The sequence below is a fragment of the Mobula birostris genome, chromosome 29 (assembly GCF_030028105.1).
Source record: "Mobula birostris isolate sMobBir1 chromosome 29, sMobBir1.hap1, whole genome shotgun sequence".
NCBI classification, from domain to species: Eukaryota; Metazoa; Chordata; class Chondrichthyes; order Myliobatiformes; family Myliobatidae; genus Mobula; species Mobula birostris.
In genome coordinates, this window is record NC_092398.1 from 21,967,120 (window position 1) to 21,993,472 (window position 26,353).

Consider the following 26,353-nt stretch of genomic DNA (forward strand, 5'->3'; position numbering starts at 1 on the left):
TCTGCGCTGGGTAACAGTGTGTTACAGTTGGAGTTGGAGTTTCCCTCCTGCATCAGTCATACCAGTGCCCAGGGAGAGCTGGGTGAACTGTCTCAGTGACTGTCGCCCAGTTGTACTCACATCGACTGGGATGAGATGCTTTGAGAGGTCGGTCATGGCTAGAATCAACTCCTGTCTGAGCAGGAACCTGGACCCACTGCTATTTGCCTGTCGCCACAATGGGTCTACAGCGGACGCAGTCTCACTCAGCCTCGGGTCAGCTGACAATCGCAATACTTACATCAGGCTGATGTTTACTGACGGAAGCTCAGCATGCAACATAATCATACCCTCAGCTTGAATTGACAAGCTCTGTGCCTCCCTCTGCAACTGGATGCTGGTCTCCCTCACCAGGAGACCACAGTGTATGCAGATTAGAAGTGACATCCTTGACAGTCAACACTGGCAAGGATTTTTGCTTGGCCCACTGCTCTGCTCTCTCTACACCCATGACTGTGTGGGTAGGCACAGTTCAAATGCCATCTATAAATTTGCCGATGACACAGCTACGTTGGCAGAATTTCAGACGGTGAAGAGCAGGCGTGCGGGAGATAGATCAGCTGGTTTGAATGGTGTCGCACCAACAACCTTGCACTCAATGTCAGGAATTGATTGTGGACTTCAGGAAGGAAAAATTGAGGGAACACACACACGCACGCACCAGGCCTCAGTGGAAAGGGTGAGTAGTTTCAGGTTCCTGGATGGCCCGGTCTCTGAGGATCTGTCCTGGGCCCAGCATTTTGATGCAGTTACAAAGAAGGCACGATGGCGGCTATGAGTTTGAGGAGATTGGTATGCCACCCTTGCCGACTTCTACGTGTTCTCCTTGCGTCACCGTCTGGTGTGGAGGGGGCCACCGCACAGGATCGGGAAAAGCCGCAGAAAGTTGCAAACTCAACCAGCTCCGTCGTGACCTTCAGCCTCCCCAGCATCCAGGTCACCTCCGAAAGACAATGCCTCAAAAAGGTGCCATCCATCTCCTCATCCCATTGTTCACCCAATCATTCAGGGACAGCTTCTTCCCCTCTGCCATCAGATTGCCAAATGGAAATCACCTCTCTTTTTCCACTACTAATTTTGTTTTTTTAAATATATACTCATTGTAATTTATAGTTTATTGCATTGTGCTGCTGCTGCAAAGTTAACAAGTTTCAGGGCGTGTGCCGGTGATCCTGACTGTACCAGGCAAACATGCCATCTGGAATCACACCACACACGGACTTGGAGCAAGGTGCTGTTTTGTTTGGCTATACCCATGCGTGGCTGAATGATAATTAAACCTGACTGTAATTCTGTGTCCCCTCCCGCTGCAGGTGGGGGCGATGACGGTGCTGCTTGACGGGGGACGAAACAGGCCGGCGCAGGAGCCGGGGAGCAGGGGGGAGCCGGGGCGCTGGGACCTGAACTCAGTCCGCCAGGTGGAGCCCCTGCAGCAGGGGCAGGCGCTGAGGGCGGCCAACAGGAGGCGCCGGCGGCTGCAGAAACGGGCAGGTGGGTGTCAGGCGAGGGGGAGATGGAGGGAGGGGTGGAGGAAGGGGGGAAGGGGTAATGGGGGCAAGGGAAAGGGGAAAAATAGACAATAGGTGCAGGAGTAGGCCATTCGGCCCTTCAAGCCAGCACCGCCATTCACTGTGATCATGGCTGATCATCCACAATCAGTACCCTGTCCCTGCCTTCTCCCCATATCCCTTCACTCCGCTATCTTTAAGAGCTCTATCTAACTCTTTCTTGAAAGCATCCGGAGAATTAGCTTCCATTGCCTTCTGAGGCAGAGCATTCCACAGATCCACAACCCTCTGGGTGAAAAAGTTTTTCCTCAACTCCGTTCTAAATTGTCTACCCCTTATTCTTAAACTGTGGCCTCTGGTTCTGGACTCCCCCAACATCGGGAACATGTTTCCTGCCTCTAGCGTGTCCAATCCCTTAATAATCTTATATGTTTCAATCAGATCCCCTCTCATCCTTCTAAATTCCAGTGTATACAAGCCCAGTCGCTCCAATCTTTCAACATATGACATTCTCGCCATCCCTGGAATTAACCTTGTGAACCTACGCTGCACTCCCTCAAAAGCTAGAATGTCCTTCCTCAAATTTGGAGACCAAAACTGTACACAATATTCCAGGTGTGGCCTCACCAGGGCCCTGTACAACTGCAGAAGGACGTCTTTGCTCCTATACTCAATTCCCCTCGTTATGAAGGCCAACATGTCATTAGCTTTCTTCACTGCCTGCTGTACCTGCATGCTTGCTTTCAGTGACTGATGTACAAGGACACCTAGATCTTCTTGTATGAGGGGAAGAGCAAGAGTGGGAGGGAGGGAGAGGGGAGGAGTGGAAAGGATGGGACTGAGAGGATGGGAGGGAAGAGGGCCAGGGGTGGGGAAGGGGAAGATCTGTGGAATTGTGCTTTGCCTCCTGCCCTGAGGGAGGGCTCACCGGGGTGCTGACAAGCAGTCCGAGACCCGACCTCCCTCCACCCCAGGTTCGATTGGCAGGGGTTGTGCGTGCCCTCCCCCCACCCTGACACTCACGGCCTCCCTCCTTCACTCCCCGCAGACAAACTGGCCGCCAAGCTGTCGGACACCCTCAACGCAGCCATGGACCTGTCGCTGGGGGAGTGAGGGCAGCTGCAGGGTCCTCACCACCCACTCTCCTCCCGCCAGCAACCAGAGAGAGTGGAGTTCCTCTCCCAGCGCCACTTCACCAGAGCGTGGGGACACCGAAATAAATGTAAACTCCACGGGTGCGGCACTGTCAGATTCAAGTTTAATTATCATTCAGCCACGCATGGGTATAGCCAAACAAAACAGCACCTTGCTCCAAGTCCCTGTGTGGTGTGATTCCAGATGGCATGTTTGCCTGGTTCAGCTTGTTCTTTCACCAACTGAACTCTGGGGGGCAGCACTGAGAGAACACCGCAGGGCAGGGCAGCACCGAGCAAACACTGGAGGGCAGCACTGAGTGAGCACCACAGGGCAGGGCAGCACCGAGCAAACACTGGAGGGCAGCACTGAGTGAGCACCACAGGGCAGGGCAGCACCGAGCAAACACTGGAGGGCAGCACTGAGTGAGCACCACAGGGCAGGGCAGCACCGAGCAAACACTGGAGAGCGGCACTGAGCGAGCAACACAGGGCGGGGCAGCACCGATGGGAGGGGCCAGCCTCCAACCCATTACTAATTTTGACCTCTCTGCAGGATGGGAGAGTCGTCCTTCACCCACACACATACCAAATGGTGGGGGCAATAAACCCACCGTCTCCACACATTTGATGTGGGGAGGGGGAATCTGGAGTACTCAGGAGGGGTGGGGGGAATACGGGGAAAACATACAGAGTCAACACACAGTGATTGGGATCGATGTACGGGGCAGCCTCAAACCCTCGCGGCGATGTGATCACTCTTCCCCACAGGTGGAACTGAAATAGCTGTCGCACGAGATGGTGGGGCCAGTCAGCAGTGACATGAGGGTGAAATTGAAGCAAAGGCCCTGTTCATGACGATGCCAACTTTATCCATTTAGAAATGTTATATTTATTTTTTTTTTAAAGTTCAAAATACAAATTCCTGAACAGCACTTCAACTATTGGAGTACCAGTGGGCTTTTGTGTCTAGCGCGGTGTCAGTCGTCAGCGCCACCGACACAGGGTGGAGGGTCAGACTAGGGGGTAGAGTGTGATGGGGAGAGGAAGATGGAGATGAGAGGGCAGAAAGTGAGATTTGGATGGGGCAGAGGTGAAGGGAAATGAGATGGAGGGAGAGAAAAAGAAATGGGGAGGGGTGAGAGAGTCAGGATTGGGAGAGGGAAGGAGGGGTGGAGAGATGGAGAAAGAGATGGGGTGGGAAGAGAGACAGGGAGATGAGAGAAAGACAAGACTGGAAGGTGGGGTAGGGTGAGACACAAATAGGGAGGAGAGAGAGATATATGGGGAAGATAGTGATTATTGAGAGGGGGAGGGATGAAAAAGTGAAGATGGGGAGTGGGGAGAGAGATATTCGGAGAGGGGTGAGGGAGAGATGGTAGGGACAGAGAAAGATGGGGAGGATGAGGGAGAGGTGGGGAAGGAGGGAGAGGGAGAGAGGGATGTTTCTCCCCATGTTCAAAGTCCCGCTGCAAGAACCAAAGACATGTCCACAGCAATGGGAGTCCACTGAAAATTCCTCCTGGGCAGAGGGAGGGGGGTTTTTGGTGTGGGGGCTGACTACGTAGCCGTGGGTGGGCAGCAGCTACCGGATGCCAACGGTAGACCGAGTGGTGTTTTAAAAGCCCCCAGGATCAGCTCAGCTATTCCAGCCCCTTTCCCGAGAACGTCCTCCTCTGCAAGTTAAATTTTACATGCACATTAACGGAAAGAAATACAAACACTTCCCCCTGTCAGAAAGCACAGAAGTGGGCCCAGCTGACCTTTTCCATGGGCTCCAGTCTTTGTGATTTATGAGGCAATTGGCAAAGCCAATGGAAAGCAGTTAATCAGAGCAGCCATTTTATGAATGGGACAGTGTTAGAGTGGTTAGTTTGAAGTTTTGGCTCAAGCGGTTTGGATAAGAAGAGAACGAAGGCTCGAGACTAGAATACGTTTTTTTTCTATTTGTCTATTGATGTACAGCTGGTGTGGTGAGAATGGGTCCAGCGGAAGTGATGTGTTCTTCATGTGGGATGTGGGACCTTCTGGGAAACCTCCAGTCTCCCTGGTAACTACATCTGCACGAAATGAATCGAGCTGCAGCTCCTTAAAGACCATGCTAAGGAACTGGAAATGCAGCTCGATGACCTTTGATTCATACGGGAATCTGAGGAGTTGATAGACAGGAGCTGCTGGGGGTGGGGGGTACTCACCCCTATGTTGCAGAGGGCAGGTGCCTGGGTGAGGGTCAGGAGAGGGAAAGGGGATAGGCAGTCAGTGCAGAGTACCCTGTGGCCATCCCCTCAAACTTTGGTTACTGTTGGGGGCGACAGCGTACCAAGGAAAAGCTGTGGTGACCAGGTCTGTGGCTTTGTGGCTCAGGAGGGAAAAGAGGAGAGGAAGTAGCGATAGGGGATTCCGTAGTTAGAGGAGCAGACAGGAGATTCTGTGGACGTGATCGAGACACCCAGAAGGAGTGTTGCCTCCCAGGTACCAGGATCAGGGATGTCTCAGAGAAGGTCCATATATTCTAAAGGGGGAGAGTGAACGGCCAGAAGTCATGATAAATATTGGTACCGATGACATAGATAGAAAAAGGGAGGAGGTCCTGAGGAGGGAATTTAGGAAGTTAGGTGGAAAGCTGAAAGGCAGGACCTCCAGGGTAGTGATCTCTGGATCGCTGTCTGTGCCACACACCAGTGAGGGTAGGAGTAGCATGATTTGGCAGATGAATGCTTGGCTGAGGAACTAGGGCAGGGGGCAGGGGTTCACACCCCTGGGTCATTGGGATCCCTTCTGGGGAAGGGACGGGCTACACCTGACCCCAAAGGGGACTGATATCTGTGCAGGCAAGTTTGCTAGAGCTGTTGGGGGGGGTGTTTAAACTAATTTGGCAGGGGGCTGGGAAGCAGAGTGAGGGGGCAGTTGGAATACAGGAGGGGCAGTGAGACTGTGAGGGAAGTATAGGGTAAAATTGCAGACTGGGGGGATAGGTGGATAGGTTGGTGTGCCTTTAAACTCGGAGGGGGGGTTCAGCAGTTTGGAAAAGTGAGGATAAAATAAAAGGGAGGGAGAGTGCAGGAGTGAATGAGATCCTCCAAAACAATTTAACTTCTGGTAACATCAGGGCAAAGTAGATGATGAATACAGGACTGAAGGTGTGTATGAATGCACACAGTATACAGAATAAAGTAGATGATCTTGTAGCACAGTTAAGAGATTTTCAGGCATGATGTTGTGGCTGAAGGAAGTTTATAGCTGGGAGTTTAACATCCAAGGGTCCACGTTGTGTGGAAAGGGCAGGCAGGTGCGCAGAGGAGGTGGTGTGACTTTGTTGGTAAAAAGTGAAGTCAATTCCTTTGAAAGAGGTGACATAGGATCGGAAGGTACAGAGTGGTTGTGGGTAGAGCTAAGTAATTGCAAGGGTTAAAAGACCTACAAAATGAATGCCAACATTTGTATTTGCTTTCCGTACGACCAGGAAAGACAGAGGTAGCAAGTCACTGAATTATGACCACACCAGGGAATAGTTCTGGAATTTTCAGATCCTCCGACACCCCCACACTCCCCACAGAGGAAAGGAAGTCCACCGTCGAAGGGATCCTCCTCCGGGCAGCTGCTGCTGGCGGTCGTCACGGTAGTCCCGCTCCGCGCCGGGCGGTCCCACCCCCACCCCCGAGGTTGGTGACAGGCGGGCCCTGAGACTGGTACATACAGCACAGGAACAGGCCCTTCTGCCTGTCGTGCCTATGCTGACCATAATCCCTGCACATTTACGTGTCTAACAGTCTCTTGTATCCGCCACCCCGACAGCTCATTCCAGGCACCCACTGCTCTGTGTAAAACAAAATGTCCTTCGTACCTCCTCTCACCTTATGCATGCCCTCTGGTATTAGACACTACATCCCTGGGAAAAAAGATGGTCTTTCTACTCTATCTATGCCTCTCGTAATCTTATAAACCTCTATCACATCTCCCCTCCACACTGGTCTCTGACGCTCCAGAGAAAGCAACCCAAGTTTGTCCAAACTCTCCTTGTATCTTATCCAGGTGGCATCCCAGTGAACCCCTTCTGCACCGGCTCCAAAGCCCCCGCACCCTTCCTGTAATGGAGGGGTGACCAGAAATGAATGCAATACCCCAGATGTTTCCCAACCGGTTTGATAAAGTTGCAACACGAGTCTTGAAGTCAATGCCACAACTACTAACGGCAACAATTATCTACCTTATTTATTTATTTCGAGAAACACCACGGAATAGGCCCTTTGAGCTGTGCAGCCCCAGCAACCAATCTACTTAACGCTAGCCTAATCACAGGGCGTCAGTGGTGGGGTGGAGATTTAAGGCATCTGTTAGTCTTGCGAGACCATGGATCTGCGCCTGGAAAGTCTTCACTCTCCAGGGTGCAGGCCTGGGCAAGGTTGTATGAAAGACCAGCAGTTGCCCATGCTGCACGTCTCCCCTCTCCACGACACCAATGTTGTCCAAGGGAAGGGCACTAGGGCCGGTACAGCTTGACACTAGTGTCGTCACAGAGCAGTGTGTGGTTAAGTGCCTTGCTCAAGGACACACATGCTGCCTCAGCTGGGGCTCAAACTCACGACCTTCAGATCACTAGTCCAATGCCTTAACCACTTGGCCACGTGCCCACACATCTATTGTATCGGGGTGGAGATATGTCTCTACCAAAGGAGGTGTAAGGTGCTCCTTCCCTCCACTAGTCTACAGGTCACCCTTGGGCAAGGTGTAGCACCTGTTTAGCCCCCTGATCAGGGTCACGTGAAACCATGGGAACAGCCGGTGCATATCACAAGTCCTGGTGATGCGACCATTGACACCAGACAATCTCTGAAGGGCCGGGGTCACCCATCTTGTGAAGACACTGCCCAGAAGAAGGCAATGGCAAACCACTTCTGTTGCAAAGATTGCCGAGAACAATCACGGTCATGGAAAGACCGTGATCACCTCTTGTCATGCGGCACGGCACCTAATGAATGAAATCACAGGACGATTTACAACGACCAATTAACCTACCACCGGGGTCTTTGGACAGTGGGAGGAAATCAGAGCGCCCGGAGAAAACCCACACACCCGGCAGGGTGGACAGTACAGATTCCTTATAGAGGATGCTGGAGTTGACCTCCGATCTCGCATGCCCCGCGCTGTAATAGTGTTGCACAAACAGCTTGCTCTATCACCTCATCAACTGGTGCAGCCAATTTCGGGGAGTCGTGGACATGGGGCCCAAGACCGTGCCCTGCTGCTGTCCACCTTCCCAAATCTGAAGTCATAGAGTCACAGAGCCCTTCAGCCCAACTGGTCTGTCCCGACCAAGACTCCCATCTACCCGGTGCCACTTGCTGGCATTCGGCCCTTATCCCTCGAAACCTTCTGTATCCATGAACCTATCCAAGTGCCTTTTAAATGTTGTGATTGCACCCACCTGAACCACTTCCACGTAGCTCGTTCCATAGATTGCCCCTCAGGTTCTTAGTAAATCTCTTCCCTTCACCTTAAACCCGTTTTTGATTTTCCAGTTCTGGGAAAACTGTGAATTCACCCTCTCTACACCCCTTCTGACTCTATACACCTCAGTTTCTTGTGATCCAGGGAATAAAGCTCCAACCTGCCCAACCTCTCTCCATAACTCAGTCCCTCGAGTCTTGGCAACATCCTCATAAATCTCCCCTGCACTCTTTCCAGTTCAATGGCATCTTTCCTACAGCAGGGTGACCAGAACTGAGCGCAGTACTCCAAGTGTGGCCTTACCAACGTCTTGTACAACTGCAACATGATGTCCCAACTCCTGTACTCAGAGGCCTGAATGACGGCCAGCATGCCCAAAGCCGCCTTCATTACCCTGTCTACCCTTTACTAGATTAGATTAGATTCAACTTTATTGTCATTGTGCTGAGTACAAAGCCAATGAAATGTATCCAACCAGAAATGCAAGGAATAGTGTTATTTACAAAATAACTGTGAATAAAAAGTAAGTGTTACAGCACACAAATATAAAAGTACTGAGACAGTACAATACGGATGCAATACTGCTTAGTGCTGTGATGAGAGGTTCAGCAGGGTCACAGCCTCAGGGAAGAAGCTCTTCCTGTGCCTGCTGGTGCGGGAGCGGAGGCTCCTGTAGCACCTACCGGATGGGAGGAGAGTAAAAAGTCCATGGTTAGGGTGAGATGCATCCTTCATAATGCTTTTCGTCCTGCCCAGGCAGCGTTTATGGTAGATGTTCTCAGTGGTGGGCAATTGGGTGCCGATAATCCGCTGGGCAGTTTTCACCACACGCTGGCCTGCTTTGCGGTCCGATATGGGACAATTGCCATACCACACTGAGATGCAGTTATCGTCGCTTTCAGGAAACCATGTACCTGTAGTCCCGGGTCTCTCTGTTCTACAACACTCACAGGACCCTGCTGGCCACTGTGCAGCACACATCACCTCACACTTAGAGCACAGTACAGGCCGTCTGGCCCATGATGTTGTGTCAACCTTCCCACCTACTCTGAAATCAATCTAACCCATCCCTCCCACATACCGCTGTCATCTAATCTGATCCAGGGAGTTTATATATAGAATACCAGATCCCTGGGAGTAGTTACAGGCTGGGAACTGCTCCAGTGGTTCGTGGGTTTAGATATATATATATATATATAAATACTAATAATAACAAATCCCTGGTGTGGGTTACAGTCTGTGATCTAACCCAGGGGGTTCAGGGGGTTTATATATATAGAATAACAGATTCTGGGACTGGGTTACAGACTGGGATCTAATCCAGGGGTACGGGTTTGTATATATACAGTAACAGATCACCAGGAGGAGGTTAGAAGCTGAGATCTAACCCGGGGGTATGGACCACAGGATATAGGAGGGGGATTTGGGCCATTCAGCCCATTGAGTCTGTTCTGGCATTTCATCATGGCTGATCCATTTGCCTCTCAAACCCAGTCTCCTGCCTTCTCCCAATAACCTTTCACACCCTGACTAATCAAGAAGCTATCAAACTGCCTTAGGTACACCCAGTGACCTGGTTCCCACAGCCACCTGTGGAAATGAAGTTCCACAGATTCACTGCCCACTGGCTAGAGAAATTCCTCCTCATCTCTGTTCTAATTGGACGTCCCTCTAATCTGGGGCTGTGCCCTCTGGTCCTAGACTCTCCCACTACAGGAAACATCCTCTCCACATCCACTCTGTTGAGGCCTTTAACATTGACTAGGTTTCAATGAGATCCCCCTCATTATCTGAATTCCAGTGAGTACAGGCCCAGAGCTTTCAATCACTGCTCACTTCCATTCCCGGAATCATCCTTGTAAACCTCCTCTGGACCCTCTCCAATGCCAGCACATCTTAGATGAGGAGCCCAAAACTGTTCACAATACTTGAGGTGAGGCCTCATCAGTGCTTTATAAAGCCTCAGCATCACACTCTTGCTTTTATATTCCAATCCTCCTGAAATGAATGCTAACATTGCATTTGCTGCCTTCACCACTGACACAGCATGCAAATCAACCTTTAGGAAATCCTACGTGAGGACACCCAAATCCCTTTGCACCTCAGATTTTTTAAAGTTTTCTCCCCGATTAGAAAATAGTCAATGCTTTTACTCCTTCTCCCAAAGTTCATGACCACACACTTCCGGACATTGTATTCCATCTGCCATCTCTTTGCCCATTCTCCTAATCTGTTTAAATCCTCTTCAGGCTCATTGCTTCCTCAACACTGCCTGCCCCTCCACCTATCTTCGTATCCACAAAGCTTTCAATTTCATTTTTGAAACCGTTGACATACAATGTGAAAACAATCGGTCCCCACACCAAGCCCTGTGGAACATCACTGGTCACCGGTAATAACAGATCCCCAGGAGTGGGTTACAGACTGGGATCTAATCCAGAGATTTGAGGGGTTTATTTACAGAATAACAGATCCCTGGGAGCGGGTTTCAGACTAGGCTCTAATCTAGAGATTCAAGGGGTTTATATACAGAATAACAGATCCCTGTGTGTGGGTTACAGACTGGGATCTAATCCAGGGATGCAAGGGGTTTATATATAGAATAACAGTTCCCTGGGAATGGGTTATAGACTGAGATTTAATCCAGGGGTTCAGGGGGTTTATATATACAATAACAGATCCCTGGGAGTGAGTTACAGGCTGGGAACTAATCCAGGGATTCAAGGGGTTTATATGAAGGATAACAGATCCCCATGAGTGGGTTACAGACTGGGATCTAATCCAGGGATTCAAGGGGTTTATATATAGGATAAAAGATCCCCAGGAGTGGGTTATAGACTGGGATCTAATCCAGGGATTCAGGATTTATGAATAGAATAACAGATCCCTGGGAGTGGGTTTCAGACTAGGATCTAATCTAGAGATTCAAGGGGTTTATATACAGAATAACAGATCCCTGTGTGTGGGTTACAGACTGGGATCTAATCCAGGGATGCAAGGGGTTTATATATAGAATAACAGTTCCCTGGGAATGGGTTATAGACTGAGATTTAATCCAGGGGTTCAGGGGGTTTATATATACAATAACAGATCCCTGGGAGTGAGTTACAGGCTGGGAACTAATCCAGGGATTCAAGGGTTTTATATGAAGGATAACAGATTCCCATGAGTGGGTTACAGACTGGGATCTAATCCAGGGATTCAAGGGGTTTATATATAGGATAAAAGATCCCCAGGAGTGGGTTATAGACTGGGATCTAATCCAGGGATTCAGGATTTATGAATAGAATAACAGATCTCTGGGAGCGGGTTTCAGACTAGGATCTAATCTAGAGATTCAAGGGGTTTATATACAGAATAACAGATCCCTGTGTGTGGGTTACAGACTGGGATCTAATCCAGGGATGCAAGGGGTTTATATATAGAATAACAGTTCCCTGGGAATGGGTTATAGACTGAGATTTAATCCAGGGGTTCAGGGGGTTTATATATACAATAACAGATCCCTGGGAGTGAGTTACAGGCTGGGAACTAATCCAGAGGTTCGGCAGTTGATAATATATAGTAAGAGATCCCCAGGGAGTGTTGGTAACAGATCTGGCCTCGAGGGGTTTATATACAAGACCACAAGACGTAGGAGAAGAATTAGGCCGTTCGGCCCATCGAGTCTGCTCTGCCATTTCATCGTGGGTGATCCATTTCCCTGCCAAACCCAATCCCCTGCCTTCTCCCCGTATCCTTTCATGCCCTGACTAATCAAGGATCAATCAAACTCCGCCTTTAATGCACCCAATGACCTGGCTTCCTCAGCCGCCTCTGGCAGCGAATTCCACTGATTCACCACCCGTTGGTTAAAAGAAATTCCTCCTCATCTCCGCTCTAAATGGACGTCTCTGTATTCTGAGTCTGTGGTCTCCGGTCAGAGGTTCTCCCACCGTGGAAAACATGCTCTTCAAATCCCACCCTACCGAGGCCTTTCAACATTTGATCGGTTTTAAAGGGATTTCCCTCTCATTAGTCTGAATTCCAGAGCCGTCAATCGCTCCTCCAATGTTAACTCTTTCATTTCTGGAATCATTTTCATGAACCTCCTTTAAACCCTCTCGACGTCAGCACATCTGTTCTAAGAGCTCCAAAACTGCTCACAATTGAGGTCTCACCAGTGCGTTATAAAGCCTCAATATTACATCTTTGCTTTTATATTCCAGTCGTCTTGTGATGAATACCAACAGTGCATTTGCCTTGCTCACCACCAACTCAACCTTTGGGAAATCCTGCCCAAGGACCCCCAAATCCCTTTGCAACTCGGATTCTTCAATTTTCTCCCCGTTTAGGAAAAGGTCTATGCTTTCACTCCTGCTACCAAAAACGCATGCCCATTCCATCTCTCACTTCTTTGTCCATTCTCCTAATCTGTTTAAGTCCTTCTGCATGCTCCCTGCTCCCTCAGCTCTACCCGCCCCTCCGCCTATCTTTGTATCGTCGACAAACCTGGTCACGAAGCCTTCAATCTCAACCTCCAAGTCGTTGACATACAACATAAAAAGAAGTAGTCCCAACACAGACCCTTGCGGAATACCTTGGATATCAGATAAACCGGAGTGGGTTAGAAGCTGGGGTCTAATCAAAGGGGGGGGGGGTGTCATGGGAGGGGGTATATATAGAATAATAGATCCCTGGGAGTGGGTTAACGGCTGGGATCTAATCCAGGGGTCCAGGGATATGTATATATGGAATGATGGATCCCTGCGGTGGGTTACAGGCTGGGGTCTGGTCCAGGGGTTCAGTGGGTTAACTGCTGGAATCTAATCCAGGAGTTTATATATATATAGAATAATAGATCCCCAGGAGTGGGTTAATGGCTGGGATCTCTTCCAGGGATTTGGTGGGGGTGGGAGTGGTTATATATAGACTAACAGATCCCAGGAGTGGTGAGTGGGTTAATGGCTAGGATCTAATTCAGGTGTTTGGGAGGGGGAGTGGGGTTATATGTAGAACAACAGATCCCCAGGAGTGGGTTACAGGATGGGATCGTATGCAGGGTTTCGGTGGGTTTATATATCGAACAGCAGTTTCCCGGGAATGGGTTAATGGCTGGGATCTAATACAGGGGTTTGGGGGGGAGTGGGGTTATATGTAGAACAACAGATCCCCAGGAGTGGGTTACAGGCCGGGATCTAATCCAGGGGTTGAGAGGTTTATGACTCAATAAGAGCGGCAAGTGACTGCAGGTGCTGGACCCTGCAGCCTCAGACAGTCCGCTGCGGGGACTCAGATGGTCAGGCAGCGTCCGTGGGGGGAGGAATTGCCAGCGATTCGGGTTGAGACCGTGTGCCTCAGGAGTGAGAAAAGAATAAACCGACCAATTAGAACAGTTGTGTATTTTGCAGACTTTTACCAACTGTAACAGTGCTTCATTCTACAATATCCATGACTGAAATTGACTATTCTGTACACAAACATTAAATAAAGTGACGAATTTCACAGATATGTACTGAACTTTCCGAAAAAATGGGTGCAGGAAGTTCAACAAGTGGCTCACGATCTGAATAAATATTTTGTTTTGTACATGGGTGACACCCCCTCCAACACTGCCCTTGGAGAGGAGTCATGGCGTTCCCACAGAACAGCTCACAGAATCATTACAAACACAGAGGACACGGCCACGGATCTTAGTCCTGTCTTAGAAAGTGGCTGGCAAGTGGGGGGGTGGGGTTAGCAGACTCCGACTGTCTTTTTCCTCCTTCAGATGGTGGGCTGACAGTTCACTGTCATCCTCCAGTAGGTGTGGGGCGTTGTGGCCATTCTGACATCTGGCAGGGTAGTGGCTGTTTTAGTCACTTCCTCCGACAACACCCTCCATCTCTTTCTCCCGCTTGCCAACCCAATGCGATTGATGGCTTCTGATTCTGCACGTTTCCTCCAATCTGCCGGACGATTTTTTTTTGTTAAGCGGAGAAATTTCCCCGCTGTTGTCGGTGGAACTGTGGCAGTCCTGACTGGCAGAACCAGTCGTAAATAGACTCTACTTTCCCCCAGATGAGTCCAAAATTCACAGCCTGGACAATGAGGGAGAAGTCCATCTGGATTCAGGTGGATATCATCAGTTGGAGGTGGTGGGGTGCGGGGTAGCGGAGGAAGAACCCCTTATCTGATCAATCCATGCACTGCGCCATCCGTGATTCCCCTTGCCACAATCGTCCACGTGCTCTGCCCAAGACGAGAAGATGCTTGGCAGAGCTTTATTCTCAGCCGGAGTTTGGATGCCCCCATCTTTGATCGGTTAGAGAGGGCAGTATAAAGACACCCATTGCCACAGTGCAGGGAGCAGTCACACAGTACGTCGAGGGACACATTGTATTTGGAAAGTTCACAGCTTAACAAGCACCTCTGATCATATTTACAGTTGAGGAGCTGGAACTGGAACGGCCATCTGCTTTCCTCGAGACATACTGGAGGAGATACAGGTTGGGTTGGTCTGTGTTGGGTTGGATTGGATTATGTTTGATTGGGCTGTGTTGGGTAGAGTTGGGTTGGATTTCCCATCCTAAAATACACCTTCCCGACCTCAAGGGGGGGTTCAGACCTTGCTACGGAGCCGGGCAAGTGTTGGCAAGGGGACGCCGAGGATTCGGGCTGTGGTAGGAGGTAGGCAGGAAGGTGGGAGATTGGGAATGAGAGAATAGGGTCGGCAAAGCTAGGATGGTCTGCATGACGTCATGGGATGGGTAGGTCTTTAGCTAGGTTATTGTGTGTTGGGTTGGAGTATGCTGGGTTGAACAGTGTTGATTGTAATGTCTTGCAGTGAGTTAGACTGTGTTGGGTTGGGCTTTATTGGGTTCGACTGTGTTGGAATGGATATTGGTTGGTTGGGTTATATTGGGTTGAGTTGGGCTGTTGGGTTGGATTGGACAGTGTTGGGTTGTATACTATGTTGTGTTGAGATAGACTGTGTTGAGTTGGGTTGGACTGTTGTCAGATTGGGTTGGACTAAGTTGTATTGTGTTGTCTTAGCCCTACCCTATTTCATGCGGTCTTCCAGTAAGGGGCACAGACAAGGATGGATGATGTTGTCTCTATAAACTTACACTTGGGTCTGACAAAGAGTGCTATCCATGGTCCTAGAAGTGGATAGCGGAGGATCCGTGGTCCTGGACGGACTGCCTGTCGATATTCCGTGGGGTACGTCCCATGCCCAGGTCACGTGGAGGCATTCTGGGACCATCGCTGGGGGTAAACACTATCCTTGACAGGAACGGGAACATTTTAATTTAATTCAGTGCCACAGTGCAGAGCAGGCCATTTCGGTCCTTCAAGCCGTGGCGCCCGTGGCAACCCCGATTTAAACCTACCCTGATCACAGGACAATTTACAACGACCCATTAACCGACCAGGTCGGTCTTTGGACCATGGAAGGAAGCTGGAGGAACCTGAAGAAAACTCACATACTCTGACGGGGAGGACATTAAAAAACTCCTGATAGGACGAGGCCAGAATCGAACTCTGAACTCTCGGAAAGCGTCGTGCGAACCGCTTCGATACAGCGGTGTCAGTAATTAATTGAGTTGGTCACCATTATTGTCCCCGTGTTTGTCGTCGTGCAGCACGTCGTTTGTAATAAGCAAGGGCTGCTCCTCGCCTTCTGGCTGCATTTGTGCCTCAACCTTCCTCATCTTTGGGGGGGGGGGTGCGCAGGAGGGAGGAGGCTGTCTTAGTTGGCCTACACACGGAGTGTTCAGGGGGTATGTCCGTGCCCGGGTAGCCATGGATAAAACACGTAGAGGTGCTTCAGGGCCACTGGACACTGTGGAGGGATACATGCCAACCTCGCTGAGGATGGGATGGTATTAGTTCAGTCGTGATTTTTCTGTTTTCTCATTTGTAAGGCAAGTGTGTAGTAGTAGCTTGAATTTATAATAGAGTTTTGTTTAATAAAACGTGTTTTTGTCAAAGAAACTGAATCGGGTTGGATGGGTTGGGTAATATCCCCCATCCTGATGGATTGCACTGGGTTCCTTTCCCCCACACCCGGGTTGAACATTGGGTCTGCATGAAATATAGGGCACCAGGGTTGCGTGGCAGTCTCAGAGCTTGGAGTTCCGGCATCCTCTGTAAGAAAGTTCCTACTTTCTTCCCGTGACCGCGTGGGTTTCCCCCGGGTGCACTGGTTTCCTCTCACATTGTTAAAAAGGGGTACAGTGTGTTGGCCTTCATCAACTTGGGATTGAGTTGAAGAGCCGTGGGGTAACGTTACATCTATACAGGACCCTGGTCAGACCCCACTTGGAGTACTGTGCTCAGTTCTGGGCGCCTCACTACAGGAAGGATGCGGAAACCACAGAAAGGGTGCAGAGGAGATTTACAAGGATGTTGCCTGGATTAGGGAGCATGCCTTATGAGAATAGGTTGAGTGAAATTGGCCTTTTCTCCTTGGAGTGACAGAGGGTGAGAGGTGACCTGATAGAGGTGTACAAGATACTGAGAGGCATTGATTGTGTGGATAGTCAGAGGCTTTTTCCCAGGGCTGAAATGGCTAACACGAGGGGCCATAGTTTTATGGTGCTTGGAAGTAGGTTCAGGGGAGATGTCAGAGGTAAGTTTTTCACACAGAGTGGTGGGTGTGTGGAGTACACTGCCAGCAATGGTGGTGGAGGTGGATACAATGGGGTCTTTAAGAGTCTCTTAGATATGTACATGGAGCTGAGAAAAATAGAGGGAAATTCTAGGCAGTTTCTAGAGTAGGTTGCACGGTCGGCACAAAATTGTGGGCTGAAGGGCCTGTAATGTGCTGGAGATTTCTATGTTTCGAGTGCAAAGGTTTCTAGGTTTATTGGTCATTATAATCACAGCGTAATCATTGGAATAATGTTGAACCATCTTTGAACCCTCTCCAGTTTCAGCACATCTTCTGTCCAAAACTGCTCAATAGGCTGAAAGTGAGACCTTACCAGTGTTTCATGAATTCCCAGCATTACATCCTTGGTTTTATATTTAAGTCCTGTTCAAATATTGCATTTGCCTTCCTCACTACAGACTCAACCTGTAAATTAACCTTTAGGGAATCTTGCACAAAGATTCCGAAATCCCTTCGCGCCTCAGCTTTTTGTATCTTCTCTCCATTTAGAAAATAGTCAGCCCTTTCATTTCTTCCAGCAAAGTGCATGATCATACAGCTCCCGGCTGATACGCCGCAGTGGGACTATTTACTCAGCTGGGGCTCTGACTCACGAGCACTCGGGGAGACCCCCTCCCCGTCCTCTGTAGCTCACCCTGAGTTCCGTTTCAGTGAGCCGCCGGCGAGGAGGCACGACATGAGGCTTGCTGTTGGAAAGGCCGTGTACTGGCGGGGAGAGACTTACACCTTTTCGCAGGACTGCTAGCCAGCGGTGGAGGTCGAAAGTGAGAGCAACAAGTACTACCCACTACCATAACCATATAACAATTACAGCACGGAAACAGGCCAGTTTAGCCCTTCTAGTCTCTGTCGAACTCTCCCTCTCACCTCATCCCACTGTGTTTAGGGTCGGGATAAACCGTGTGGCACGAAGGGACAGAAGGGCTTATTCCACGATGTTATCTCTGTAAAATATGGAGGGTGTAGGCGGGCTTGGGAATGCGGGGGGGGGGGGGTGATATTAGAAACATAGAAAAACTACAGCGCAATACAGGCCCTTCGGCCCACGATGCTGTGCCGAACGTATACTTACTTTAAAAATTACCTAGGGCTAATCATAGCCCTCTATTTTCTAAGAACCATAGAACACTACAGCACAGAAAACAGGCCATTCGGCCCCTCTAGTCTGTGCCGAAACTTTATTCCACTAGTCTCATTGACCTGCACCCAGTCCATGACCCTCCAGACCTCTCCCATCCGTATTTATTGGTTGGAATCTATCGGGATTTGGGAGGATAGGGATGGAATGACGACGGGAGATGGCGGTGGGGTTGGGAGATGGAAGTTCGTAGGGGTGCAGAGCAGGTGTTGGCAAGGTGTGTGGGGGGAGACCAGCCCCTGACCGATGGGCGTTCCAGCTCGCAGTAACAGTTCAAGAAGCGGGTAAGAGTTAGTGCAAAGTTACAATTCCAAGGGGGTTCAAGGGCGCCGCGATATAAGGTGGCATTAGGGTACACTCACAACACCGAGACCTGCACGAGGGTAGATACAGTAGCTACTGAGGAGGAGAGGCAGGTTCACAGGAGCTGGAAACGTTTGCCCCGTCCGGGCTTGCTGGATGGATTGCAGGGCTGGGAGGCTTGGGAATGGAGGGTGGCGGAGGAGGGGAATTCCTCCCTGCCCTGCCCCGGAGGAAGGGCTGGCGGAAGAGTCAGTTCACGGGCTTCGTGGACCCAGCTCCTGTGAGGCCTCCCTCGTGAGATGCCATCACGGTTCACAGTGACACAAACACCACGGTACGCAAAACCGGTGGGGTGGTGGATTCAGCGGGGGCGGGGGTGGGAGTCTAGGGGTGGTGGGGGAGCGTCTGTGCATTCCACGATCGATCAACAATTCAGGGTGGGAGGGGAACTCTTCCCGCCACCGCCCTCCCACCCTCAGGATCCGGCAAACCCGCGGGACGCTCGGGGCTTCCAATCGGGCACGTGGTTAGGCAGCCCTGCTTCCCTTGTTGGGGTCCCCCACTCCTGGATCTCCTAGCAACCAGGTGCTTCAGAGACAGTCTTGTTGTTACCAGGGGAACTGGTCTCCAGGAAGCCATGGCCTGTTGCTAGGGCACTAGCCCTTAGGCAACAATGGCCTGGTCTCTAGGTAACCATGGCTTCTTTCACCATGGGCACTGGTCTCCAGGCAACCATAGCCTCTGTTGCTAGAGCACAGGGTTTCCAGGCAGCCGTAGACTTTATAACTAGGGTACTGGTCTCCTGGCAACTATGGCATCCGCTGCCAGGGACCAGACTTTTGGCAGCCATACCTCAGTTACCAAAGGTGCTGGTCTCCAAGTAGCCAAGGCCTCCATCACCAAGGGTGTTGGTCTCCTGGCAACCAGAGGCTCTTGTGCCAATCGGGCCATGGTCTCTGGGCAACTTTGAGCTATTGGAGACGGCTTTACACAGTGCCGAGTCCAGGACACTCCAGAGGTGAGACATCAATTCCCAGGGCATCTCCAGACAGTAACGGCTCGGAGCGACGGAGAAGTTATCTTTCCACGGAGGCCGCCTCGGGCTCAGCCAATCAACCAATGAGAGTGCCAGGTCAAGCAGCGTCCACCAATCAGAGCAGACGGCCCCAGAGTTTCCGGCCAATGGATGGCAAACATCCCCTCCCCCCCCCCCCCCCCGCACCCACCTCAGTCCAAGAGTTCAGTTCCTGGAACAGGCAAACTATTGGATCTTTCCAACCTTTGGAATTTCGGAAAATAGTTCCGAGTGCGATTCGGAATGGCCTAACCGGTCCTTTAGGGTTTGCCGGGGACTCACAAGGGAATTACTTTCAAATATATATATATAAATATATTTATATATATAGATATCTCTGTGCAATAGTGGGACAATGATTCATGATACATGCATTTCTTCTCTCTCTCTCTTTCTCTCTCTCTTCCACACTCTCTCCCTCATTGCAATTGTCCAAAGACACGTTCTGTAACAAATCTTTCTTAGAAATGGCTTTCATGTGTCTTGCTTTAGTGGCCGATAATTTGGGTGATGGGGGAGAGGGGAGGAAAGGAGAGAGATTGAAAGGGAGAGAGGGAGAGGGAATAGAGAGATGAAGAGAGAGGTCAGGGACAGAGGGAGAGGGGGGATTAGAGAGAGAAAGGGATAGCAAGTGGGGGGCATTGAGGGAGAGGGGGAGTGGAACAGACTTAGAGAGAGAGAGAGGATAGGACAGATGGAGGAGTAGAGAAAGAGGGGGATAGAAAGAGAAGGGCGAGTGAAACAGAGGCAGAGAGAGAGAGGAGTGGAACAGAGATAGAGGGGGGTAGAGACAGAGAAAGAGGGCAGAGAGAGAGAAAGGAGTGAAACAGAGAGAGAGGGGTAGAGATGGAAAGGAGAGAAGAGAGAGAAGGAGGAGTGGAATAGAGAGAGTGTGTAGAGTCAGAGGGGGGGCAGAGAAAGAGGTATGAGACTGGGACAGAGCACGAGGCAAGATGAGGAGAAGGTGAGAAGTGAGGATAAGGAGAAAGAGGGAGGCAGGAAGCGAGGAAGACAGGATCTGAGATGGGAAAGAGGAACGAGGGAGCTAGATAGGAGAAGGTAAAGAGAAAGAAAAGGGGGGAGCTGGGCCAAGGGAAGTTCGAAATGTGGGAGAGAGCCTGTGGAAGAGAGAGAGAGAGAGAGAGAGAGAGGCCAAGCTGGAGAGAGGGATGAGGGGGGGAGGGAGGAGGAGAAGCGAGAGATGAGCCCCTCATTCAGAGAAGAGACTGGCGAAAGATTTCCTCAAACTGCGGATCGATTCAGCCTTCACCTCATCCTGACTAGGGGCTGAACGAGGAGCCAATGTTTCTGGAATGTTGAAGGTATTTGTCAGAGATTTGGATTTGCTGTGAACAACGTCAAAAGGGTTACTATTAAGCAGAGGGCCAGAAAATCACCACGATCCCTTCCAACCCTGACAGAGGGACGTTGTTAAACTTCAGGGTGTTACAGCAGGGCGGCTGAGGCTGTAGAAGTGAGGCCTCCCCTCGCTCTCCACCCTCCCTCTGTCTCCCCCCACCCTCCCTCCCACTCTCTCCTCCACCTCCCCTTTCTCTCTCTCCTCCCTCTCTCCCCCACCCATCTCCTGCCTGTTCTCCCTCTCCCTCGACATCTACCCCTCCCTCCTCCTCTCACCTCCCTCCTCCCTCCCACTCTCTCTCCCCCAACCCTTCCTCCCGTTCTCCGCTTCCTCTCCCTCAAACCCCCTCTCCCTCTATCCCTCCCTCTCACCTCCACCACCCTCCCTTCCCCTCCCTCTCCCCATTCATCTCCCTCCCATTCTCCCACCCTCTTCCTCTCCCTCTCACCTCCACCACCCCTCCATCTCCCATCCTTCTCTCACTCCCATTCTCCCTCTCTCTCCTCTCACTCTCCCCCACTCTTTACCTCCCTCTCCCTTTCCCTCGCTGCTTCCCCCTGTCTACCCCTCCCTCTCCTCCTCCCCCTCCCTCTGTCCCAGCCTCCCTCCATCATTCTATCTGTCCAACTCCACTCCAGCACGATCTCCCTCCTGCACGCACAACCCTACTACACTCCCTCTCCCTCACAATCCTGCTCCCTCACCCACTCCCCTTCCTCCTGCCCTCTGCCAGGATCTCGCTCTTCTCAACTCATCCTCCATTTCCTCCCTCTGACCCATTTCTGTCCACCGTCCCCCCATCTGCAGCTCTTTAGGCCACAGTCGATGCCTTTTGGGTCAGTGCCTGATCGGCCAAGGGGTTCCACCGTCTGAAGCTGGGGAGGAAGGCAGTCAGGAAGACGGAGAGGGAAGTAGGGGAGGGAGGGGGTCACAGAGTCAGGGAGGGGTGTCGGGGAGAGATGTGGTTATGGAGACGAGGAGGGGTGTAGAGGAGAGATGGGGTTATGGAGACGAGGAGGGGTGTCAGGGAGAGATGGGGTTATGGAGACGAGGAGGGCTGTAGGGGAGAGATGGGGTTATGGAGACGAGGAGGGGTGTAGGGGAGAGATGGGGTTATGGAGACGAGGAGGGGTGGAGGAGAGAGATGGGGTTATGGAGACGAGGAGGGGTGTAGGGGAGAGATGGGGTTATGGAGACGAGGAGGGGTGTAGAGGAGAGATGGGGTTATGGAGACGAGGAGGGGTGTCAGGGAGAGATGGGGTTATGGAGACGAGGAGGGCTGTAGGGGAGAGATGGGGTTATGGAGACGAGGAGGGGAGTAGGGGAGAGATGGGGTTATGGAGACGAGGAGGGGTGTAGGGGAGAGATGGGGTTATGGAGACGAGGAGGGGTGTAGGGGAGAGATGGGGTTATGGAGACGAGGAGGGGTGTAGGGGAGAGATGGGGTTATGGAGACGAGGAGGGGTGTAGGGGAGAGATGGGGTTATGGAGACGAGGAGGGGTTTAGGGGAGAGATGGGGTTATGGAGATGAGGAGGGGAGTAGGGGAGAGATGGGGTTATGGAGACGAGGAGGGGTGTAGGGGAGAGATGGGGTTATGGAGACGGGGACAGGTGTAGGGAGAGATGGGGTTATGGAGATGAGGAGGGGTGGAGGGGAGAGATGGGGTTATGGAGACAAGGAGGGACATAGGGGAGAGATGGGGTTATGGAGACGAGGACGGGTGGAGGGGAGAGATGGGGTTATGGAGACGAGGACAGGTGTAGGGAGAGATGGGGTTATGGAAACGAGGAGGGCTGTACGGGAGAGATGGGGTTATGGAGACGAGGAGGGACATAGGGGAGAGATGGGGTTATGGAGACGAGGAGGGGTGTCAGGGAGAGATGGGGTTATACAGATGAGGAGGGGTGTCAGGGAGAAATGGGTTATGGGGACGAGGAGGGATGTAGTGGAGGGAAGGGTTCATGGAGATGGGGAGGGGTATAGGGGAGTGAGGCGGTGATGGAGATGGGGAGGGGTGTAGGGGAGGGAGGGGTCTCGGAGACGGGGTGGGGGTGTTGGGGATGAAGGTGGTACGGACACATGGAGTAGTGTAGGGGCCAGCAATGGCGGGGAGGGACTGAGAGACCCCTGGTCAGTGTACAGATCTCCCCCTGAGAGAGGGGGACTGAGAGACACCGGTCAGTGTACAGATCTCCCCCTGAGAGACACCGGTCAGTGTACAGATCTCCCCCCTGAGAGAGAGGGACTGAGAGACACCGGTCAGTGTACAGATCTCCCCCTGAGAGACACCGGTCAGTGTACAGATCTCCCCCTAAGAGAGACACCGGTCAGTGTACAGATCTCCCCCTGAGAGAGAGGGACTGAGAGACACTGGTCAGTGTACAGATCTCCCCCTGAAAGAGAGTGACTGAGAGACACTGGTCAGTGTACAAATCTCCCCTGAGAGAGAGGGACTGAGAGACACCGGTCAGTGTACAGATCTCCCTCTGAGAGAGAGGGACTGAGAGACACCGGTCAGTGTTCAGATCTCCCCCTGAGAGAGAGGGACTGAGAGACACTGGTCAGTGTACAGATCTCCCCTGAGAGACACCGGTCAGTGTACAGATCTCCCCCTGAGAGACTGAGAGACACCGGTCAGTGTACTGATCTCCCTTGAAAGAGAGGGACTGAGAGACACTGGTCAGTGTACAGATCTCCCCTGAGAGAGAGGGACTGAGAGACACTGGTCAGTGTACAGATCTCCCCCCCAGAGAGAGGGACTGAGAGACACCAGTCAGTGTACAAAATCACCTGTAACAAAGGAGGAAGTTAAGTGACTCTGGAATAGAATTAGACTGTTTTACCTTGTTTGATGAATGTGGGCCTACTTTGCTGAACTGATTGGCAGGGTTCTAGTTCGTGCAGAAATTGGCTAATACGGCCTAATTAATGTCCGCTGGACTAGATTTGAGTGCAGTAGCCTGGACGAAGAACTCTGTTTTCCCCAGGTGTCCGAATTCGATGGTACCAGGCCTCTCCAGGCTGAGCTAAATCACGTCAAGTCTGTCTGTTCTTGGCCAACCTCAACACAACTGGGTCTGTCTTCATTGCCGCCCCGCTCAGTAACAGCCCCTTCGGCCCTCTGCTTGTGTGCTGACCCACAACCATCCTCATACCCTCCTCCTGTTCCATTACCCCTATTTTCCCCTCAGCTCACTACTGCCCAGATTCTCCCCCTTACCCACACATGCTGGTGGTGAGGGAGGGGGTCGATTAACTCACTAAGTCCACATGTTTGCTGGGACGCGGGAGGGGACCGGAGCAATGGGGGGGGGCGCCCATGGGTTCACAGGAGGAGTTTGAAGACTTCACACAGGCACACACACACTCACACACATTGATACACACTCACAGAGATACACACACACACACATAGATACACACTCAGAGATACTCACAGATACACACACACTCACATAGATACACAGACACTCACACACACACACACAAACTCACATAGATACACACTCACACACAGATACACACACACACACTCACATAGATACACAGACACTCACACAGATACACACACACACACACACACACACACACACACTCACATAGATACACAGACACTCACACACAGATACACACACGCTCACACACAGAGATACACACCAACACACACAGATATACACACACACCCACAGATACACAACACACACAGATACATACATAGATACACACCAACACACACAGATACACACACACACACTCACACACGTTGATACACACTCACAGAGATACTCACAGATACACACACACTCACATAAATACATAGACACTCACACACAGATACATACACACACACTCACATAGATACACAACACACAGATGGATACACAACACACAGACAGATACACACACACACAGATACACACCAACACACAGATAGACACACACAGATACATTAACAACACACACAGATATACACACACACACACACATTCATGGACATATACATTTTGTCTTTCATGTATACGCACACTCGGGCACGCACACACACACACACACACACCTGCGAGCATGTGTCCACTCTCCAACTCTCTCTCTCCCTCTCGCCCCCATCTCCCCTCCCTCTCCCCCTCTCCCTCCTGCTCTCTCCCCCAATTCATCTTCCTCCCATTCTCCCACCCTCTCCCTCTACCCCTCCCTCTCACCTCCACCACTCCTTCATCTCACCCCCTCCTCCTCTCCCTCCCTTTCTCCCTCTCTCTATCCTCTCACTCTCCCCAACTCTCTCCCTCCCTCTCTCCCTCTCCCCTTCCCTCACTGCTACCCCCTCTGCCTACCCCTCCCACCCCTCCTTCTGCCTCCCTCCATCATTTTATCTGCCCAACTCCACTCCCATTCCATTCCAGCGCGATCTCCCTTCTGCACACACAACCCTACTACACTCCCTCTCCCTCACAATCCTGCTCCCTCACCCACTACCCTTCCTCCTGCCCTCTGCCAGGATCTCGCTCTTCTCAACTCATCCTCCATTTCCTCCCTCTGACCCATTTCCCTCCACCGTCCCCTCATCTGTAGCCCTCTAGGCCCAGTGGAGGCCCTTTGGGTCAGTGCCTGATCGGCCAAGGGTTTTCACCGTCTGAAGTTGGGGAGGAAGGTAGTCAGGAAGATGGGGAGGGCAGTAGGGGAGGGAGGGGGGTCACAGAGTCAGGGAGGGGTGTAGGGAAGCAGGGGTCACAGAGATGGGGTAGGGTGTAGGGGAGGGAGTGGATCAGAGACAGGAGGCGTGAAGGGGAGGGTGGGGTCACAGAGACGGACGGGGTCACGGAGATGGGAGGGTGGAGGTGAGGGAGGGGTCATGGAGAGGGGAGGGAGGGGTGTAGGGGAGCGAGAAGATCACAGAGACGAGGAGCTTGTAGGGGAGAGAAGGAGTCATGGGGACGGGGAGGGAGGGCGTGATGGAGATGGGGAGGGGAGGGAGGAGTTCAGGGAGATGGGATTATGATTCCCTTGACTATGGAGATGCCTTGTGAGTTGCTGCGTTTGGTTCTCTTGGGCCCACTTGATGTTTTCCTGCAGCTTTCCAGGTAGTTGCTTGGTGCTGCGTGGTCAGTGTCATTATATCGTCCACGTGGTACAGCACTTGTTCTTTCACTACCTACCACCCATCTTGAAGCCTTGATAATGACCTCCATGGCCACTGTGAAGACCAGGGGTGATGGGTGCAACCTACCACAATGCCTACGTCCAGCCTCTGCCAGGTTGTGGTCAAATCTGCTGCTGTGAGGCACAACTTCACCAGCGTTGTGATGGGCTCTGGTATCTGGAAGAAGTCAAATGCCTCCCAGAGGAGGGCACGGGGAATTGAGCCGAATGCAAGGTCCAGGAAGATCACATGGAGATTTCTTTGGTCCTTCCAAGCTGCTCGGATCTGGGTGCCATTTCACGTTTGTACGTTCCAAACACCTGGGAGCCATGGAATTCCTGCTTTGTGTACAGATGTATCAATGTACTTGTTTTTCTCCAGGTCACCGGCCAGCCTTTGAGTTACTACAGTGAAGATGGTTTTCCCCTTGACGTTCAGAAGGCAGATTAGTCGAAACTGATTGATGTTCTCCGCATCCTTTTCTTTTGGAATCAGGACACTGCCAGCCCTTCGCCACATTTATTTGCCTCTGCCACACTACCCTGGCACTTTTAAGGAATATAAAAGTGGATAAG

At 51.4% G+C, this 26,353-nt stretch overlaps 2 protein-coding genes across 2 annotated transcripts in view; one reads left to right on the plus strand and one right to left on the minus strand.

Moving 5' to 3' along the window:
* gnl3l (G protein nucleolar 3 like) overlaps positions 1-3,316 on the plus strand; it is a 43,664-nt gene extending 40,348 nt beyond the window's left edge. The window contains exons 14-15 of the mRNA XM_072246941.1: positions 1,353-1,530; positions 2,596-3,316. Of these exons, the coding sequence (XP_072103042.1) occupies positions 1,353-1,530; positions 2,596-2,660 (243 nt within the window). The 3' untranslated portion in view covers positions 2,661-3,316. The remainder of the gene's footprint in view (positions 1-1,352; positions 1,531-2,595) is intronic.
* A 17,173-nt stretch (positions 3,317-20,489) lies between these two features.
* LOC140189923 (uncharacterized) overlaps positions 20,490-26,353 on the minus strand; it is a 94,720-nt gene continuing 88,856 nt past the window's right edge. Inside the window, 1 exon segment of the mRNA XM_072246269.1 lies at positions 20,490-20,625. Within this exon segment, the coding sequence (XP_072102370.1) occupies positions 20,490-20,625 (136 nt within the window).